This window comes from Hippocampus zosterae, chromosome 16, assembly GCF_025434085.1.
Source record: "Hippocampus zosterae strain Florida chromosome 16, ASM2543408v3, whole genome shotgun sequence".
Taxonomy (NCBI): domain Eukaryota; kingdom Metazoa; phylum Chordata; class Actinopteri; order Syngnathiformes; family Syngnathidae; genus Hippocampus; species Hippocampus zosterae.
The window spans coordinates 14,331,329-14,352,928 of NC_067466.1; the positions used below are offsets into that span (position 1 = coordinate 14,331,329).

Below are 21,600 nucleotides of genomic sequence, written 5' to 3' on the forward strand. Positions count from 1 at the left end.
TCAACACAGTCCTGCACAAGAGACTCACTGTACTCTAACGCAAATGGAATTCCTATATGGATGGATTGGGGGGTTTGATTTTTTTTTTTTTTGGGTGGGAAATATCTAAAACAACCAAAATTACAGAGCGGCATCCATGAGAGCAAAAGGAATTATTCGATTTGGGCTCTGTTGAGTCTCTGCAATACATTTGCAGGCCTTTCAATAACATCACAGCCTTGCATTGACCTGAGGCGTCACTGCAGTGAGGGCAAACATGAAAGTAGCTTAATGCATCATCACGGTGTGTGTGTGCGTGTGTGTGTGTTCCGGACACTTTTGGACTCATTTATTAAAGGCGAGGTGGAAGCCACCTTGAGCGAGCACGCTAATGAATGGCAGCGGGGTTCACCTCAATCACTAAAGTAGACACGCCACACGAAGGCACTTTTTGTCTTTCAGCACCACGGAGAGCTCCGAGTCTGCTGGCTTTTCTGAGCCGACAGGGGGCGCAATCGTGCCATTCCAGACGGCCACTGAAACATACCGTCCAACTTAAAGCGGCGTCATTTAAAGAAAAATAAATCAATGACAGAAATAACTAACACCAGCTTGCTGCGCGTGTTATTTGCCGTTAACCGGCTCTCGATATCCTTTTCGTTTGATTCGAGTTGCGCGTAAGCTTTCAGTACATTATTAGAAAGCGCGAGCGAGACAGCGGAAGAGGGAGAAGGGGGAGAGAGGGGGAGGGGTGCATATCATTTAATGCACCCCCCCCCCCCCCCCGTCAAACCACAGTCGGTATAGTATAGAACGCCTTAAAGGTGAGCATCATGCAAAAAAGTTGCTTTCAAAGGCGATTAGTCATTCGAAGCCGGGTTTGTTTCCATTTCCGACGGTGATTAGCCAGAAGGGAGCATCCCACTCTCCAACCCACTTCCGCGGCTCTCCGGCGATCGCGTCGCGGCGACGGTGGCGGTTGGCGAGCGGATAGAGTAGCGGTGGTGGATGTGAGGCTTCGGACTGATGTCTCTGCCTAATATCAGGAATCTAAAGTGTCTCTCGCCCGTCATGTGCCAGTGTAAGGTCATCTGCAGCAACCGGACCCTGTCGCTCATGTTCGGGTGTAAGGTAAGCCGAGCCCCGGAGGGGGGTGCATGCGGTGCCGGACGCTGGTTGCACCAACGCCCGTCGCCAGGTCGTTTTTTTTTTTTCGTACAATGCGGCCGTTTAGGGAACGCGATCGGCATCTCTCATTTTCTGGATCTGTTGCGAGCGAATTTAAACGGCCGACCGGGATTGCGTCTTGCACGTAGCAGTTGCGGCTTCACGAGTTTCCTGCCGATGAATGAAATCACTCTCTCCACAGTAGGCCAAGCGGAGCTATATTCATGCTGACTGCTCCACGTTTAGGTTTGCAGAACTGCACGGCATGATTTTTGACCTTGGGGGGGGGGGGGGGGGGGCACTTTGTCGAGCCCGGAGCCCATTCAATATCCTTCCTCACCAGGGAGAGCCAATGAGAAGAGTGGACCCAAAAAAAAAGGGTGTGTTGAATTTACTCGGTTTGATTTCGTCACGTGGTTGCACAAAATTCAAATTGGCCGGATCCGGATATCTTTTGAAGTAGATTGTATAGTCGACTTTTAAAAAAAAATCATTTTATTTTGTCTCACCACTTGGCGAAGCAAAATTGAGTACATTCAGAAAAAAAAAAAAAATCAATGAAGTCGTATGCCTCCTTTGAATCACATGACCGGATGTGATTCCTCCAATTTTGGGAGAAATCCATTCAAGCAGTTGAGCTCCATATACAATATAACATTTGAACCTGACTCCGCAAATATTGCATGGCGAATTTTCTATCTATTTAATTCAATACAAAAAGGTTTGCATTTTTTTGTACACTAAAACGACCGTGCGTTTTATGAGTAAGTCCTGAGAGAATTTGCTTTTCACGGATCCCAACATATGCACTGGTGTATCTAGTAATTGAACCCTGCACATTCACCGCATACGTTCTAATTACATTTTCAGCCTCTTAAAATGGAATATGAACCTTTGGCAAAGGCGTGCCTGAGTGTGCAGCTCAATATATGGAATTACTATTTACCGCGCGGCTAATCGACATTTTAAGCAGAGAGTGCCCCCCGCACCCCACCACCCCTCCTTGCTTCTTAACCTCCCCTGCGAGATGCCACGCCTCCCTTCTGGCAACCATTAACCTCCCGCAAGCTGAAGTCGCGCGACATCAAAATTTCAACCAAACATTTGATTTGTTGCATGAGCAACATGGCAATTAACGCCTCCGGCAGCAATTAAATTACGGTCGCCTTGAGCAGTGTCGAGATTGTATACAGCCATGGACGAGAAAAAAAAATGTATAGATCAAGATCGATTTTGGGGGTTCCCAGAATGCATTGCACGGTGCAATACATTTCATTCATGAAGTTCTAAGGAGATATCTCCATGTCATGTGTGTGTTTGTGTTACCAGGAGTTGAACGTGTGTCATATGTGTGTCATAACACATCTACGATTGATTTATGTTGTACCCCTTTTTGGAATAAGTGCCGCCAAAGGAAACCGATTCACCCCGAACCGACATTGTGAGTGACATCACGCATGACCGCGCGGTTCAGATTCCGAGAAAACGTTAGTGGAATTGCGACTCGCCTGACGTCAGCGGCGTTCGTATTTTCGATGTTCCACTTTACTCGTTGCGCATCCAGCAGCCCGAGTTGCCTTTCTTACAGATCGCATCCGGCCTGTTGTGGTCCCCTGGCGGCTTGTTATCTTATTTAACCGGGTCTTTTGGGACCTGGCGTATCTACAATATTTGCACGGCTAACCGCGTAGCGTTCACATATTTTCTCTTCTTCGATATGTTCGGTATGGCTCTGCGCTCGACAACCCTGAGAAGGATCATCTTCTCCAAGGTGAGCAAAAGCTGCTTACATAACTGTTGTTGGATGGAGCCACTCCGTCATATTTTATGCAGGATCTTAACTCATTCGGTACCAGCCGATTCTGGACCAAGTCTGAAAAGACGTTTAAAAACGTCTTTGGGAGTGAATGGGTGAATTAATTAAAAGGGTCCTTTCATGTGTCTGGAAGCATTCAGGAGTGTTTGGCTGCTTTTGGATGCCATACTGGGTAGCGTGAAGACGGCGATTGAATGCGTTTCACGATTTTAGGGCTCAGATGGCTGCGCCGTCATCTCGAGTTCCGGATCGATGATGGCCTCGCGCGCAGGATCGATTCAGGGTCGAGCGTTACTGGAAAACGGGCGAGGCGGCGTGACCTGCCGTCAGACCAACGATGAGACGAGCAAGAGTCATGAGGAATTAAAACGTCACGCGCTGGTTGTAACGCGCATATGAATCACCGGAATCACATGGGTACTTTCTCGCTTCGCATGGATCCGAGCTATCTCGGCCTTGCTCGCTCCTGAAGTAGAGGAGTTCTGTCTTGCTTCAACTGCGACAGCCCGAGGAATGAGAGGCAGCGCGTATTTACTGATGCGGTTCAAGTCGGAGCTGCGCGGGGGTCACCTCCACCTCCTTAACTTGTTCTTTCCACTTCATCTGCTATCAAACACCACAGCTGTTCCGTGCAGCTCGGAGGAGCAAGCAACTTACGGGGGGTTGGTAAGAGCCCCTGGGAAGAAATGGCGCTTTATTTTTAAAAATAGAAACCGTGGAAAGTTGTAACCCGCAATCAGGAGCTCCCGTTTTGAAAAAAGGGAACAATGTCTCGCATTGGCCGTGGAAAGGAGAATGAAATGATGTTCTTCTTGGGCAGGAACCGTCAGATGTCACCATGACAACGCATTGAGTTGCCCTGCCACAACTCTAGTTCCTTAAAGAGCTAAACTCTTTTTTCGCAACAAGTGACCGTACGCAGAAAAAAAAATTAATCATCTGAAGAATTTGTGATTTATACCCGCTAGCTGGTTAAAATGTCCTAATTTGAACTTCGTCCATGACATCGAGACAGGGCCGACACATCCCCCCCCCCCCCCCCCCGACTATAAAAATGTGTTATCCAACTCTTTCCAAAAAAAAAAACCTTTTGACAGAAACTCCAACGCACCACCACTAAAACCAATTATGCATCCCTTAGCTCGCCGCTTCCATCCGCGCGCACTCATTGGGCATTTGACTGCGCAGAGCGATTATCTATCGAAGCCGCGTTCTCACCGACGCTTGAAGTCAACTTCTGACTTCCCTCGAGTTTGCGCGTCGGGCAGCCAATAAGGGACGCGCATCTTATTAAAGTGCGGCGCGCTGACGGCGAATAATCGGCTGGCTGCATCCAAGGGCTCGTTCTTATCATGCAACCGGAGGCCGATGGACTTGCACGGAAGTGCGTGCTCGTTCCCAGTGTAGCCATTAACCCGCCAAAAAGGGGGGTGGGGGGCGGGGGTCCCATTCTCTCAGGGTTGAGTATGCAACATTGATGACATCAGTAAATTGCCTATTCAGCATCACGCCGGAACGCGCTAAATGTTGAACAATAAAGTGGCCAACATATTTGAATCGGCTATTCCACAGCTGTCAAAGTCAAGGCTCGGGGGCCAGATCTGGCCCGCTACATCATTTTATGTGGCCCGCGAAAGCAATTCAATCATGACAGTTTCCATGATGCTTACTGAAGTCTGAACCAAAATGTCAAATTGCGGTATATAATGTGATAAATACAATGTTTGAACAATCCATTATCATACCATTTTCTCTGTCTCCTTTCTTCTTTCTACATACATTCTTGCTGCTGGAGGCTGTAAATTTCCCCAGTGTGGGACGAATAAAGGATATCTTATCTTATACCTGTCAACTTGTCGGCGCGCCAACCTGTATAAACTACCCAAAAAAAAAATCATTATAAATAGCAAAAAATCCTTATAACATACCAAAGCATTTTATATGTCAAAATAACGGCACAGAAAAAAACCCACAAAATTTTCAATGATATTTATTGTGAATCTCCACAATACAATGCCTGGTTAATAATAATAATAATAATAATAATAATACATTTTATTTATAAGCGCCTTTCAAAACACCCAAGGACACTTTACAATAACAAAAAACATGTCTAATCATCATTCTACTTAGTAGCATTACTGTATTCCGGAAATGAAAGCTTTCGAGTAGACGAGCACCGTTCTGGGCAAAAGCAAACGGAACTACCGTTAGGGGGGGGTCGGGGGGGGGGACAAAAAACACCACAAAATCCGTATGAACGATGGCTAAACCGAGTTGACGGGTATGCATTATTCTTGACTTCTTATGTCAAAACTAGTGATCCATCTATTTGTTGTTCATTGTGAATATAATATGTGGAGGTGCTTAAACATTTTTATAGTTTTACAGAAGTCATAACGGCCCTCCGAGGGAAACCGTAACTAACAATGTGGCCCGCGACAAAAATGAGTTTCATAAATATAATATCGCCATCAAAAATAATCATCCTGATTATGTACCGGATTGGCATTTCTGTCTCTGGTACTTTTTTATTGATTTTTTTTAAACAATACAATTGTGCTCTATTTATCCGGTAGGTGTACCTTCCAGGTAACGTAACCTCATCTTTACCTGCCTTGCTTTCTGCCGGCCCTCCATTTCCTATTTCGGAGATAAGGATGCCAATGTTGGTAAATGTCATATCCGATTTTCAAATATGACGACGCATCTGCGGGCGCATGCCGTCAATGTCGCAGACGAGAAAAAATAAATAATAACAACAACAACAAGCCGCAGAGTCTCATTAATGCAAGAAAACAAATTACGCGGAATTTACTAGGGCGAGGAACAGGAACAGGAACAGAGAAAATGCCAAACAGGGAGGAGGTAGAAGAAAAGTTGTTTTCTTGATGTATTTTTTATGCTTCTCTTTCTCGCTCTCCGCTTCCCCCGTTGTAAAGCAGACCCTCAGCATCCGAGTAGGCTGCACTGGGAATACATATTTTTAGGCTTACGTTGTATCACAGAGAGTATATTTCGCAGGTCATGTGGAAGTTTGAGTTGCAGAATCCAAATAGCGTTCTTCTTCCTGCACGAGAGTAAATAGAACTAAAGACGTATCGTATCGTCGTATCGTCTAAACTCTTTCATCTCGAGAGAGAATTTGGCACTTTGCCTCGTAAAATTCATTTTATCCGCAAGTGGTTTCGGTCGACTTTTTCCGTACGCATTCGCGCATCTTCTTGAATTCGGCTGGTCGTCTCTGCGAACAGATGACGGTTGAGTGTCATCTCTCCCCCTTGCCTTTTGTGTTTGTAGCCGACTTCACCATAAAGGTCATTCATCACCATCTGTTGGCTTACTCAAGCGAGAACGCGTGATGCCGATTGCGGAAACTCCCCCGAACCGTAGCGGTGGGGGAGGAAAAAAAAAACTAAAATGTACTAATACCTGCGCTCAGCATTGCTTTTTTTGATGTCGCCGTTGTTCACACGGTGGCGTTTCATTCATTTTTTTAATATATATATTTTTTTGCTCTCAAGCTCTATTATCTCACCGCGCCGTACGCGTCATGCTAATAGAGCCGTCGCCGCACGGAAATTGAACACCCGCCATCAAACGGCCGTCTTGGCGGCAGCCGTTTCAATTCACAACGGCTATTTTGAGAAGCATCGGTGCGGATTTGATCCAAAGTCACGCATCCGGGGGCGAATGACTCGCCTGAGCAGGGGGGGGCAAGGTTGACAATCCTTCCTTTCAACCTGACGCGCCGTTCATCTAAAAGTTCAAGCTCGCTCCTTGAAATTATAAATTGGGAGATGATGGAAGAGAGCATATTTGACATTTGCTCTACATGATGTAGAGCAAATTTTTGGGGGGGTTAATTTGGGGCTTTAGTAGAGATATTTTTTCGGGGCAAACTGTAATTGACAAACCGTTTCTGCATAGGAAGTCCATATATGGTCATTAAATCTGATTCGACCTTTTTGACCGCTCATATTGGTCCACGCTCGATTCACGGGAGTGAGTGAGTGAGTGAGTGAGTGAGTGAGTGAGTGAGTGAGTGAGTGAGTGAGTGAGTGTCTGGCATATTATGACATCACAAGTTTTGCATTCGCAATCCAGTTTGCCGTCGAGAGACTTTGCCGATTGAACTTTCGAAATGGCGCTGCGGTCAGAATTTAGCGCAGTGTTTTACAAGCGCTTGACATGTTATGCCTTTGCCAATGGAGCGCTGGCTCCGATACACACCTCAAGCCCCGGTCCAAGATACACTATATGAAGAACGTCAGCTGCCACCCCCCCCCCCCCCCCGCAACGAGTGGGACAGAAGGAAACAGGAAACAGGGGGGTAGGGGGGGGGCACTTCAGGCGATTGTGTGTCGTGGCTATACACGTGTAATTAAAATGCTTTGTTTACATTTTGACTCAAACTAATCAATGTAGCGATGTTGGGCAGGCTTGTTCTCAATTAGGAGACACGGGGAAAGGAGATTTTTTTTTTTTAAATACAAAAACAGTATTTGTAGTAAATGAGAAGAAGAAAAAAATAAATCAGCGCCAACAACAAATTATTTTCTTCCCGGTTGCTGTGCTGTTGTTTTCTGCTTCACTTTGTCAATTGTCATTTACAACCACCCCAGACCAGCCCCCCCCCTCCCTTCTTTTTCCCTCCGTCTCTTACTTGCTGTCTCAGTGAAATGCGATCCAAGCCCCGCTTGCTTGCTTGCTTGCTGGCACCCCCCCCCCACCCCCCCACCCCGACTGTGGCACTGCAATCTCGGTTCTGCTCTGGTTGCTAGGCAGCCGGTCTGAGACGGGACTCGGCCATGTAGCCCTCTCTACATCTGCCACCTGCCCCCCCCCCTCCCAAAAAAAGAAGAGAGACCAAGTAGGCTCAGCATCAGACAATATTCGGATGACGCCCGCCAATTATTATTATTCTTTTTTTTTTTGTAACGGGCACTCGTTTGCAGATCGTGTGCAGAAGGTGAGGCGCTTGCGGCAACGCAAAGGACAAGTATGGCCGCTCTCCACTGTGACACTGTCCAGCTTTGGACAACGCACGTGATGAAAAATTTTCTGTCATCACACCTCCAACAAAACCCGCTGGGCCGCCTGCCCATGTGTGGGCTAACGGCGGGGAGTGGTGGGGGTGGGGGGGGGGGGGGGGGGGGGCTAAGGTTACGGCGAACACGCGTGATCTCCACCGAAGTGCCGTATGAGTCATGGCGCCGCCTGACTCACGCAACCATGAGGTTGCGAAGGACGCCGCCACCGCCGCCTTGCCGGATCGAAATCACTTTGTTTGGTACTCGGCGACATCGCGTTGTTTCTCGAAATCTCTGCGAGTGCTGACGCGCTCAAAAAGATTGTGATCTTCGTCTTTTGTTACGATACGTTAAGGCCGATTCAGTCGGTCCCGTCAGGTGTTGTCAATTTTTTTAACGCAGCATCACTTCCTGTCCTCGTTTCCGCAGAAGTACAGGTACCAGGATGAGGAGACGCCCCCCTTGGAGCACAGCCCGGCACATCTGGCTCCGGGGAAAAGTGCCGAAATGCTGCACATGAGCGACAAGAACCTCGCCGCCATGGAGGCCATCCACGGCTACACGCCGCACACGCATATCTCTCCCGTTAAGGTGAGGACAACTCGCCCCGGCCGATGGCTGTTGTTGATCAATATGGAACGCCGTGAGGGCCCCAAAATGCAATTTGCCGGTCGGAAAGAAGCACTTGAGGCGACTTGATATGGCATCTTAGGCGCTTATAAATAAAATGTAATTATTATTATTATTATTATATTCGTCAAAGGTGGAAGGCCTGGAAGGCCGTCACAACAAAGGCTTTCATCGCCGCTTGTTTGGAGCCTCCGAAAAGGTTGCCGATTGATGACTAAGAACCGAAAATAAAAGGACTTGCGCAGAAGTTTACCTGATCAAATTTCAAAACGCAGCAGGGATAAGGTTGATCTGGCCTGGGGGGGGGGGTCAAATCACGTATTTATTTTATTTTTTTATTCATTCATCTTCCGAGCCGCTTGATCCTCACTAGGGTCGCGGGTGGTGCTGGAGCCTATCCCAGCTGTCTCCGGGCAGTAGGCAGGGGACACCCTGAATCGGTTGCCAGCCAATCGCAGGGCACACAAAAAAGAACAACCATTCGCACTCACACTCACACCTGGGGACAATTTTAGAGCGTCCAATCAGCCTGCCACGCATGTTTTTGGAATGTGGGAGGAAACCTGAGCACCCGGAGAAAACCCACTCAAGCCCGGGAGAACATGCAAACTCCACACAGGGAGGCCGGAGCTGGAATCGAACCCGGTACCTCTGCACTGTGAAGCCGGCTAAATAATTCTAGAATTTTACATCGCACAGACGACAGGCACAATTTGGATACGAGTCCCTTCGGCTCCCTCCACAGGCACCAAACTGTAGTGCGATATTAAGTCGACACACCGACACGTCTTTGCAACGCAAACGCGGCGAGACGCCAGAGCAAAGTCGCATCAAAGATACATGACGGCCGTCACTTTGGAACAGCACGGCGGGGATACAGCATGTGCAAACGGTAGATGCCCACTTAACTCATTCACTCCCAAAGACGTTTTAAAACGTCTTTTCAGACTCTATCTAGAATCGGCTGCTACTGAATTAATAACGATCCGCTTCATAAGCCCGTTCGTGTTGGAACACCTTGAGCGGCTTTGATGTGTTAGTTACTCGGTGTACAGGAAGTGAGTCACGTGGGCCTGCCCTATCGCAAAGGAGCACAAGTGTCCATGATTGTTTTGTTTTGTTTTTTAACGAGGAGCGAGAAGACTGAGAAACTGAGCTCTGCCCCGGCAAATTTAAATCAGGTCGCACTCAGGTTGAGCTGCGGTGCTCGTGGAGCTTTGTCCCGCGGCGTGCTGGAGGGGGGGGGGTATTTGAGGGAAAAACTGCCAAAGCGGGCAGCGAGGTGAATCAACGGGCATCGGGAAGTGAGCGAACGCGAGAATCACGGAGCGGCTCATTAGTGGACACGGGGCATCGGGCTACCGTCTCTTTTTAATGTTATTTTAATGAGCGGCGCATCTGCGTGCTCGCATAGATTAGCGGCAGGCAGTAAAAAAAAAAAATAACAGAAACAGTTCACCCTGTAAAAAACGTTGTTTTAACCCGTACTACCGTGTGATCAGGTCATTATTTGGGGGACTACTTTTTAATTTTACTCAAGTTATATCATTCAACATTAGCAGGACTCTTTTTTTTGGGTGGGGGGGTATTCTATACACCTTTGCTACAACTACACTAAGCTCACACGGCACTGTGGCAAAAAATAAAAAAAATAGAAGAAAGGAATCAAACCAAAAGATCTTTCTACCCGATTTCACTCGCTTTAAAAAGGTGGGAAATAGAATGTCCCATGTTTCTTAGAGGCTTGATTAATTCCCTTAATCTTAGGGGAGGTTGTCATCCAGCGCCAAGCTGTGGATTCAGTAATTATTCAGAGACGAGCGGTGCACCATTTATAGTGGAAACGTGGGGAGGGAAGGGGGGTGGGGGTGGTGCAGAGGCGTGCTTCTCTCTCTAAAATCTACCATTACCAGATAATCAAAGTCTATTTAATTTAATTTTTTTTCACTCTGTGGTGTGTGCCACAGAGTATTTCGAATCCATTACATGAGTCATTCATTCCTCTCAAAGGGGGCGGGTGGTACCCGAAAAATGGATTTCTTCTCTCTGTGCATGTGCTGGGTCCGCTTAGGAAAACAGCAGCATTGTTTTTTCACGCTAGATGTGAGCGAGAGAAAACTTTGCGGTTCCTTCTCCAACACCGTGGTAGCGGTGCCGCAGCGGATGTGGAAAGAGGATGCATGACAAAAAGAGTCAACTGAAGTAGAACAAAAGTTCCGTTCATAATTGAGGTATTTGCGCGCTTGTCAGCAGGAAGCAAAAACTGCATGGCGAAGAGCCAAAGGGGGGAAAAAAACAAAATTTGAGGGACCAGCAAAAAAAAAAAAGTTGATTTTGGCGTTTTAATGGAAACTATAAATAAATAATATCGTAGTCTGCTAAACCCGACATGTCTCCTGCCCTCTCAGCTTTGACGATAAAATTCAGATGAAGACGACTTTGTTTGATGATGAGGAGACATGCAACGCATCCAACAAAATCATCCATCCGCAGGCTATCGGCAATTCATTCGCTCCGTTATCGCAATGGGACAGTCAAACAGGCCAAAACATTTTTTTCCCCGCGCAACATGCGTCCTCCGATGCTTAAATCAATGCTCCATTAAAAGTGTCTTCGCTGCAGCGTAATAATGAGGCATTTTACGGCGCAAAACAATGCGCTGACGCAAAAGTGATTAACTATAGGCTGTGGATGCATATTATGCGCGGCATGCTGCTGACCGGTTATCTCAGTAGCCGTAACGGCTGATTTTGGCTAATAGAGCGTCGATTGTTTGTGTGCGAGCTTTTCTCCTTTTAAAGATAGAATGAATCTCAAAAACAATGATCATTGATCCTGTGATCTGGTAACATGATAAGCTGTCCACTGGAGTAACTGCTAAAAGGGTTTAAAAAAAAAAAACATTCATGTGGCAACTGAGACTTTTCCTTCCACACAGGCATTTGTTTGCATGTTGCGTGCACTTTTTTTAATCGCTGCGTTGTGGTGAGATGTTTGTGACCAGTTTTCCCTCCCCTGCATGCGGCCTATCCCCTTGTATTGTAGTTTCTCAAAAGCAATGCGCGGCAATGATGGCAAACGGTGCATATCTGTGACTAAGGGATGACTTCCTGTTAAAATTCATGAGATCATAGGTCGCCAAAACACAACCAAAAAAAAAAAAAAAACAATAAATATGAAAATTGCAATCCAGTTCGAACCCTACAAATTGAACACCTTGTTAACATGTGTAGTAAAACATCGTAGATGCCATTAAAATTCAATAAATCAGCTTTGTGGAGTCTGTCCAGACTATTAGGCTTTCATATTGAAAAGTGGAGTGGAGTTTAATTACCGGTAGGTGTTGATGACACCTCGGAAACGGTAAGGGCAAAGACATAAATACGCAAGGTCTGGGAAAAATGGTGTCCCTCACATTTGGCAGAAGAAGAGAAGTCATAGTGAGAAGCCAAATGAGAAAATAGAAGGCAAGGGGGAAAAGGAGGCTTCGGGCTCTGGGGGTTAAAGTAAATGCTTCATCTTTCTGCTATTTTAACAACTAGGGGTTGTTAAATGTTGTTTGTTTGAATTTTGAAACAAATTCCCACATAGAAAATGGAAGCTAGTAGTTTTTCAGGCTCGTTTTAAGCCACATTTTAACATCCATGTAATACATGACTGGGAAAACAAGTTAATCTGCGACTATTTACACGTAAAACCAATACAAACACTCAACTCAAGTCTTGACTTGAATGTCAAAGGCCTAATGCAAATGTTACTCACTTCGCAGATGTCCCTCAGGTGCGATGTGGTCTTGCACGACATCTTGGCGGTCCCGATGATGGATTGCTTACTGTATGTGTTGGCTAGAAAGCCCATAGGGAAAAAAAAAAGAGTAAATCATTTGCACAGAGTTGATCCTTGTGCAGATCCAGTGCAACAGTCGACAGAGTTCAAATTACAGTAAGTGTAGTGCAGAAACCAGCTTTTAAAGTTAGATGCACACTGATTAAATAAACCTACGACGTATCTTTGCCAAGTTGCCAACTTTGAAAGTGGATTTGTGGCTTGAATTCCTGTTGGGAAGTAGTAAACTTGATAGACTGGCTTGCCCCTCACATTGCAGAAGGGCACTGCGTACATTTGTTTAATGTGCTGTATAGTTTTTTTTTCCATACACGAACCAAAAAGGAAAGCATTTCTTACCTAACATCGCGTTTCGTCGTGTTTTAATGACAAAATCACTGAAGCCATTCGAACCAAAATTCAAACACGCAAACGAGGGGTGACGTCATCCGGTGGCTGTTTTCATTGGCCAATGCTAAATGATGGCTGCGATACACTAAATGGACTACAACTCCCAAGTAACATTTCGCGCTTCTCTCTCCGTCGAACCGGACTACAGTACAATACTGAATTAAATACATTTAAAATCAATCTCAAATGCTCAAATAATTGCCAAACGCGCTAACGGGACACATTCGCTGTAATTATAGTTAGTTTTGGAAACGTGAAATGTTCTTAAAACACTTTTTTTAAATGTCGTGTTTTCCATTTTAGTTAAGGTGATTTCTTCAACTTCCGCTAATTAAAATAACCTTGCAGTTCCAGAGCCCTGTTTTACTGAAAATGTTGGTCGAATTTGTACAATTAGTACACTAACTATAAAGGTTCCGTTTTTCAGCCTACCAATAACTATTTCGTGGCAATCAGTTCAAGGGCTTGATTGAAACACAGCGTGTTATGAAAATGAACGTGCAGAGTTGGGAATGCGCTTAGATTGAAGTGGGCGTGGTCCTAATTCACCAGGGAGCAATATACAGTAATATGTCAGGGATTTTAATTATAGCCTTCATCAATATTTATAGTAGCTGATCTCGGTTCTTCTATCAGCTCTGGTGACCTGCTTTCTAACATTTTCTGCCGAGAGCTCACTGCGACATGAAGCTGTCAGCAATCCGCTCTGATAAATTAAAACATAAAATAAGACTTTGTTCTACCCTCCCTTGAGCCCACCCGCACGTCCAGCACAATTACCCTCTCCCTTTTGTTGTTTTGCAGCCTGTATTGATGTCGACAGGACACACTCCAATGTACACTTCTGCTGTTTCCACACTGGTAAGAGTACTAACCTGCGCCTGTAGGGAAAGCCCGAACGTTGTCATCATCTGTCATCACTGTCCAGACTTGCATGTGTGCTCGTTTCCTGTCATTTGCCTCAATCTGGTTTTGGCCCGGGTCTTTTACAGATTAATTATGATTATAGATTATAGTTGTGTGATGTTCCGGTGTCCTAACTCAGTGTCTCGGTGTGAATATCTTTTCTGCAGTGGAAATAAATGTGTGTGACACAGAATGTGGATTACACGATTGTTCCAATAACGCGCACGCGTACTATGCTGCCTTCAAATTTTCGCCTTGTACTTTAGCACATGCAGAGACATCCTAAAACATGTGGATGGGCACGTCAGTGGTAAGAGCAACGACGGAATAAATCCCCGCGGTGTCAACCTTTCAAACGTCCGTGGCCCACCGTTGAAAGCGAAAACATCAATAATCCTGATTGCAGATCACTCATTGACCTATAGGTGTCAGTGTTTGACCGTGCAACGTGGCGTTCCTGACCTCGAACAGATCATTATTACTATTTCTGAATAAACCTGTCCTAATCAGTCAGGTGGCGTTGATCTCATGCCCCGCGAATTCTCAAGTTACTTTTTGAAAACCTAAAAGTCAGCTGCCGGGAGCCCGCGACACACAACAGCGAGCACGACAACGTATCAAACGATTATTTTGAATCTCCCACAGGCTTGTCCTTCTATTTTTCTCACAATGGTTTGGCGGAGAAGGCGCTGCCTCTGTGATGCATTGCAGTATGCGCGTGGGCACCATCGCAGCCGGTGTAGTACTCGCGTGGTCGTGTTCGTGTGTAGGCGGTGTCGTCAGTCTGTCGCTTTTCTTGCATTAATGGCGCAGGGCTCGGCACCAGCACTCCAGGCCTCACTGATTTACAGGTAGGAGGCTCTCAGCGAACATGGCAATACTTGGGCAAAGTAGGTAAGAGGAGAATTCTGGGTGATACACAGATTCCGGCAAACATCTGCTTTCGCTTCGGTAACAATAAGTGCACATTATGGGACTGCATGAACCAATCAGGAGCCAATGCGGATATGGGCGCCGCCATTTTCCATTTCTGCTGACTGTCAATCACAAATGCGGCGCTGTCGCTATTAAGTTCGTGATTGGATGAGCGCGTCGGGTGCGTCCGATGCACAGGTTGGATTTTGGGGGGGGCAAATTTATAGTTGACCGTAAACATTCATTGTTTCAATTAGCAAAGCATCGACAATAAATATCACACAGTGCAGAAAATATTTTGCCATTCCAAAAAACAACAAAAAAATCGGACTCTTTTTTTTTGTTGCCATTAACAGAATAAGTTAATGGCAAGTCCCCCCCCCCCCGAAAATAACAGGGAGAGTCCCCAAAATAGGTTAATTTGCAAATTTCCAAAGTACTAATACCTTTCTGACAGCGCCAGTCAAAACATTTTCAAACAATGTGTACACAGATATTGTATCTGATTAGATTGTAAAGGTAAACCTAAAGCTGAGAGGGGGTTGGGGGTGGGGGGCATTGAGTGTGTGTTTGAGATCACAAATAAAGACGACAGTACACACATCATGCCAAGAGTCCCACACCTACAGAGCTGGAGAGAACCAGCAGGCAGCTCTTCTTATCATTCCACTTTGTCTTTTCTCATCTAAAAAGGATGCAAATCACTGTCGCGCGCAAAAAAAAAAAACAACTCTTGTTTTTCACACAAATCATCCTCAAAGACTGTCACCCCCTCGTTGATGTGTCTGACATCCATCCGAAATTGCAGGCTTCTATAGCATTCCCCCAAGAGATCTCGATGATACCATCCCCTCTCTGCTCTGCACTTTTGTCATCCTGTATCTGCTTGTCTATCTTCATTTTCCTCGCCCTCCTTACTTTTCTTTAATAAATGTTTGAAGATGTCCCTACAGCTTCAGTGTAATTACCGTGCGCCAGCAGTCCAGGTCCGCTGGGAAGGGAAGGGCATAACTATGCATGAAAGAGGAGGGGGTTGGAGGGGGGGGATGAGAGCTGCGCACACTCTGTATGAATGACAGACGACAGCAAGAGAGAGCCCGCACTTAGAAAGGTGACATAATTGGAAAGGTAAGGTGGAGGCGTTTTCGCTAACAAAATGAGAACGTCAAGTTGACGGCTTGTCCTTCCGCATGTCCTTACATCAGTCTGATCAATGGGTACCGTACGTCTCCTGCGCGGATGCATGGGCAACCGGCGGCTATGCGGCCCGCGACCACGCTGAGTGGCGAAATAAAATAAAATAAAATTCGCGTGGAGTTTCAGCGATTATCGCTGACTCGCAATCTATCCGTCTTCTAAACCTGCTTGTGATGTGGGGCCAGTATGAGTTGCTCGTCCTTCAAAGTTCCACCGCAGCATAATTCCCCTCTCGCATCACCAGCGCGGCCATTATATTGAAAGACAGCCGAGTAATTGCCAACAAAATTCCCCGCTCGTTCCTCTTTGCCTCGGCGCCACGGGAGGGGAGGAGTAAAGTACAGTATAGCAGCAGAAAACATGAACTGCATTTTTCAACTGAGCGCAGACCGGCAGCCGAGCGACGTCGCTATCCCTGCCCGCTGATATGGATGATGGAGGACGTCAGGGATTAGTCCTGGGTTTTTTTTGTTTTTTTTTTGGAATGGGTTACTTCTTAAGACAGGACGACAAGGACTCGGATAATAGCCGTGAGTCATATCGGGGATGAGGAATTTGCAAAGCTCAAGCTGTTGTTTTCAGGGTTGCAGATGAGGTCTATACAGTTCTGAGACAGCAGGGAGGACGAGGACACTAATTGGGTCATGCACGTTCTGCCCAAAGCCCAGTACAATCGACCAGATTGGTTCGTCTATGCCGTGAACAAGCAGGTGTTAAGTGGGAATACCGCGGATGATTCCGTTTCATCAAAGTGACGTGGAAGCTACGTGGACTTTTGGAACCAATGTTTTGAAATCGTTTTGCATGAACGCAGTGTTTTGGGCAGCAGGCGCTTCTTGCGTGCAACCGGAACTCTTCACGACACACATTACTGAGTGCGCGTGTCTTTTTTGGAGAATGTGTGAAGGGTTTACGCTCTAACTAAAGCATCATTTACACCAGGGGTGTCCAAACTTTTTGCCAAGGGGGCCAGATTTTATGTGGTAAAATGTCGGGGGGCCGACCTTGGCTGACATTCTTTACATTGAACAACAATATTGTTCAACAAATTTTAGTAAGCCAGTCTGTTTCACATTTCCATTTTTATTTTAATTTCAACAATCTGAAGAATTTCTTTTGGTTCATTTGAAACAGGAATTTGAAATATGACATATCAGTCAATATAAACACGGAGTGATGTCTTGTTAACTCGTGAGTGATGCCCCCTAGTGTCTAAATGCTATTACCCATTTAGTGAATGCTATTACTCATTTAGCCACTAGAGGGAAGCAGTACTCTATGAAACATCACTCACCAGTCTACGAGACCTCAGTCAATGCAACACGTGTTCCATTGCGCCCAATCTGCGGGCCAGACGGCACTGATTTTATGACGGGGGCCGAGGGCCGGATGAAAGTCTACCGCGGGCCGGATTTGGCCCGCGGGCCGGACTTTGGACATGCCTGATTTAGACCATTTAGAGGTAAAAATGTTTATCAGCACGGGGCGTGCGAAAAACATGGGCTGCCGGCTCCTCAACAATGTACGGAACCCCAAGAAACGACCGCATCATACATGGGTAGGTTTGCGTTTCCTCTTGCGGTCGTTATTATTTGTCCATTGATGGTAGTGAGAGTCGTGGATTGGATTGTACATTTTTCAGACTCATCAATATGTACTCATATACAGTATCGTACTTTAAAAAAAAAAAAAAAAGCCCCATATTTCTTCGTATCGTGGTTGAGGGCATTCACACAGTTGACCCAGTAACAGAAGGTGCCAGATGTCTATAGGAGTGCAAAATTTTATTTTTGGATTTTCAGTGTAACCTCAAATAATATTGTACATTGATAAATATCACCTAATTAATATATATATATATATATACATATACTGTACGTGTTGATTTAATTACCTCATTTTCGAACTGATTCTTGTTTGGAATTCCAACCTGGCAAACAAAGCAAACACAAATATATCAACAACATATTCGACAAACTGTACAATGATATCATAATATATGAAAATAATATATTACAATATAACTTATTTTTTGGAACAGGCCCTCGGGGCTCCTCAGGTGGTCCTTGGTGGCTTACTTGGCGCGCGCGTGTCGCACGTTGGCGACCCCCAGTGTTAAATCAGATTTACTGCACGTTTGTGACTCAACTTCTATTCATGTGAAACATTCGGCCTCTGTGTTCGTCATATTCCCGCAAACGTGGAGGTGGCGGGCCATCTGCGTGCACGTTAATGCACAATGCCACCTTTTCTAACAACCCCACGCGCAGGACTTAATAGTGAGCCAACAAACGGGAAATCTGCTTCATCCGACATCTAAATTAACTTCTGCGCCGCCATGACCTCAACCGGCACTAAAATCATCACCCTTCGCTTTATCATATTGCCGACATTAATAAAACGGCTCACCAAATACACTAAGCTTCTCATTACGCCGTCGTAAAGCAAGACTCACTCTACGGAACGATCATCTAACTTGTTCTGGCTCGAAAGGAAAAACATTGTTTCTTACGTACATTTGATGCTTCCCACGATGCTTGTATTGCTTAATTGTTGCAGTAATTTATTGGCCATTTCAAAGGAAAACATTAAACTTGTCGACTGTTTAATGGGCCTTCCAACTGCGGGGCGTGGAACCTCTCTGATGCATCATTTGCATTTTACAAATTGAGGCGGGGACGTTCAACACCCGTTAGGTGATTGATTGATGTTAAATATTTATATATTTTAGGCTCGCAAAAAAAAAAATCTAACAGGTTATTTAAATATCCTGCTTCACTCTGATGAGGATAATCAGACAAAGCAAGCAAATACAGATGCCAATCGGAAAATTCCCAACGTTCCGTACGGTGAAAATTTGTGCAGGACAGCTGGCTCTACATTATCTTTCCTCATTATTTCTGTCTGGGGAATAGATGAGGATGAATGTGACGTCATGTTCAACGGCACGGCCCGCTGGCAACGGCTACACGTTGATGCATTGCACAGGCACGGTTTTAATGGTAGAGTGAGCATTATGAGGAGGCGGCAGGAGACTTGTATTTATCGTTTCCAGGCTGCTAGATTGGAACCGTTATCATGAACGCGAGGGTAACGGCAACCCTCACGGTAACGATTTCCGATTGTGTTTCATCGGCTTTTTACGGCTCTTCCCCTGACGTGTAAATGCTGCAAATACGCGGTGGTGAAAAATCACCTTAATTAGAACTCGCGCTCGGCCCCAGCGAGCTCATTGTACAAATAGTTAAAGCTCTTTCACGTGAACATTTTTCAGCATCACGATCGTCAATCAATGGCAGATATGGTGCTGGGAACGCGCAACGCCTTCACAAAATCCAAATGAATGTCTATGAGAACGTCCGAAGGGGGCCTGCTACGAAATTACGCGTGAGTCGGGTCAGAATTCAATTTGTCATAGTCCGTGACTGCAGTACGGTATCACGCCACACGGTGGCGCCTCGTTCACTTACTTTAGTGTGTGAGTTGACTCAAGTTCCATCGTACTTTTTTCTTTTCTTTTTCTTTTTTGGTCATGGAATCGGCTCTTAAATCGCTCATGGTGAATTATTTCATTTATAACATTTAAACGAGTTTTTGCTCCTTCGACTGTCCAACAACATTATGTCCATAGTCGGCCGGTTATCTCGTCAGCTCACACCACCACGTTACAAGCTCAACTTACAGCACTTGTATAAAAACAGGACCGTGTCGTTATTTCCTGAAACAATTCCAATATGTCTTGAAGTGCAGGATGATGCGTCACAATCTTGTGCACAACCGTGTCCGATCAATGGTGCTATACGGTGAGTGCTTTCTATCCTTAACATATCAAAGTGTGAAATAAGGAAGGTGATTAAAAGCAATTGGTCCACACATTCAGTCTGTTTAGCGTACTTACAGCATTGATAACACATGCGGGACAGTCCTTTAAAACAGCCATGCCAAAATAAGGCAACGGCTTCCAGTTGAGGTAATAGTGGCGAGCATAAATTATTCATCTGACCCTCATGAAAACATAATAGCAACCGGCATGAGCTCTTGACTCGTTATCCCGTATCCTTGAACGTAACAACCACGGCAAAGTGGGGAAAGCCGTACGCCCAGAGCCAAAATGGCCATTTGTCATTTCTGCGACGGGAAGGTTTCACGGTTATTCTGACGAGAGCTGCCATGTCTTTGACTCTTTGACATGATTCTATTATATAATGCACATGTCTTCTCTCGTTCTCTCTCGCTCCAGGGAAATAGTCCTCCTGTGGTGGTGAACACGGACACGCTCGATGGATCGCCATATGTAAGGACCGACGTCTAGTCTCGAACGCGACTTGACAAAATGACGTTGAGAGGAATTCCTTTGCGTGGGTCTTAACCGACGCTCCCCATGTTGATGATTAATTCGGTAGAATGATAACAGTGCTGGATGGCTTTGTTTCCTCATATCATTGATTGATTGATTGTATATTTTGTGCCCTGCGACTGACGTGGGCCAGCGGCCACATGTTTTTAGCGGGTGGTTGGATTTAATGAAAAGCAATTTGAGGATCAACAAAATGGGGCATCAACTATTTTTTGTTACAGTTCGAATGCTGGTTAAAAAAAAAAAAAGTTGTTTCTAGGTCAGACAACAGTTCCTTCAATTTTGTTTTTCCACAGGGGACGCCCTGAATTGCCAAGGTACTACTGATGACTTTTTTATGCTCTTCAGCCAGAAGGCAAATTAGAGCAAAAGAACAATGTGGCTATTCATCAATCGGGTACCTTACTGGCATAATCATAATAATGCTTCCAAAAAAAAAACGGGCGGGGGGGGGGGGGGGGGTTAGGGTTAAATATAGCAAATAGAAGTGCGTCCATGTCCTTGACGACCGAAATCGTAACTGTTTTTCTTTTTTCTTTTTTTTTTTTTAATTAAGATGACTAATTTTAGAAATGATTTTGGATCTTATTCTCTTTCGACAGTCAACTAACTCATTTCTATTCTGGCAGGTGAATGGCACCGAAGGGGAAATCGAATATGAGGAAATCACACTGGAGAGAGTAAGTGCCAACAACAAATTCATCATCTCGCCCGGCCGGATCTTGACTCTGCATGATTACTTTGATCGTTTTGCACAATTCGTTTGGAATCTAAAAAACTGAAGCCTTTGTCGTGTCCTTATCAGTAGTTAAAAGTCACAAAGTGCAAAACAAAATACAAGATTAAAATAGACGGAACTAAAAGCAGTTAGTACTGGATAGTCAATAGATCAATTAAATTGATTTTCATTGATGGACAATGCACATAATGAAGAATTATTTACCGTGTTGGTTTTTTTTTTCTCCTTACTTGTAATTGCTGCCGTAGGGGAACTCAGGCCTGGGATTCAGCATAGCAGGGGGAACCGACAATCCTCACGTGGGTGACGACCCGAGCATCTTCATCACAAAAATCATACCTGGAGGAGCAGCGGCTCAGGACGGACGCCTAAGGTAACACACTTGGGGGGCTTTACAAAATAAAACACAAATTACAGGGGCGTGAATACATCCAGGGACAGATGAGTTAGCCGGCTTAGCGTTGAGCTTTCAAATTGCAATAAATTCAAATCGTTAAATTAAAAAAAAAAGACTCAGTTTCCATCGATTTGCCACAACTGGAGTTCCAAAGCACTTTTCTCAGTCAAAGACGAAAACGTTCCGTTTCCTGGAATGCAGCGTTTAACAACCCTCGAGAGCCATGCC

The 21,600-nt window shown here is 45.4% G+C and overlaps 1 protein-coding gene across 1 annotated transcript in view; it reads left to right on the forward strand.

The window, feature by feature from the left end:
• The first annotated feature begins 956 nt into the window (after nucleotides 1-956).
• The window catches only part of LOC127588121 (disks large homolog 4), a 28,803-nt gene continuing 8,159 nt past the window's right edge, over nucleotides 957-21,600 (forward strand). The window contains exons 1-6 of the mRNA XM_052046696.1: nucleotides 957-1,110; nucleotides 8,425-8,586; nucleotides 13,666-13,722; nucleotides 20,120-20,173; nucleotides 20,866-20,916; nucleotides 21,224-21,348. Coding sequence (XP_051902656.1) covers nucleotides 1,006-1,110; nucleotides 8,425-8,586; nucleotides 13,666-13,722; nucleotides 20,120-20,173; nucleotides 20,866-20,916; nucleotides 21,224-21,348 — 554 coding nt within the window. The 5' untranslated portion in view covers nucleotides 957-1,005. The remainder of the gene's footprint in view (nucleotides 1,111-8,424; nucleotides 8,587-13,665; nucleotides 13,723-20,119; nucleotides 20,174-20,865; nucleotides 20,917-21,223; nucleotides 21,349-21,600) is intronic.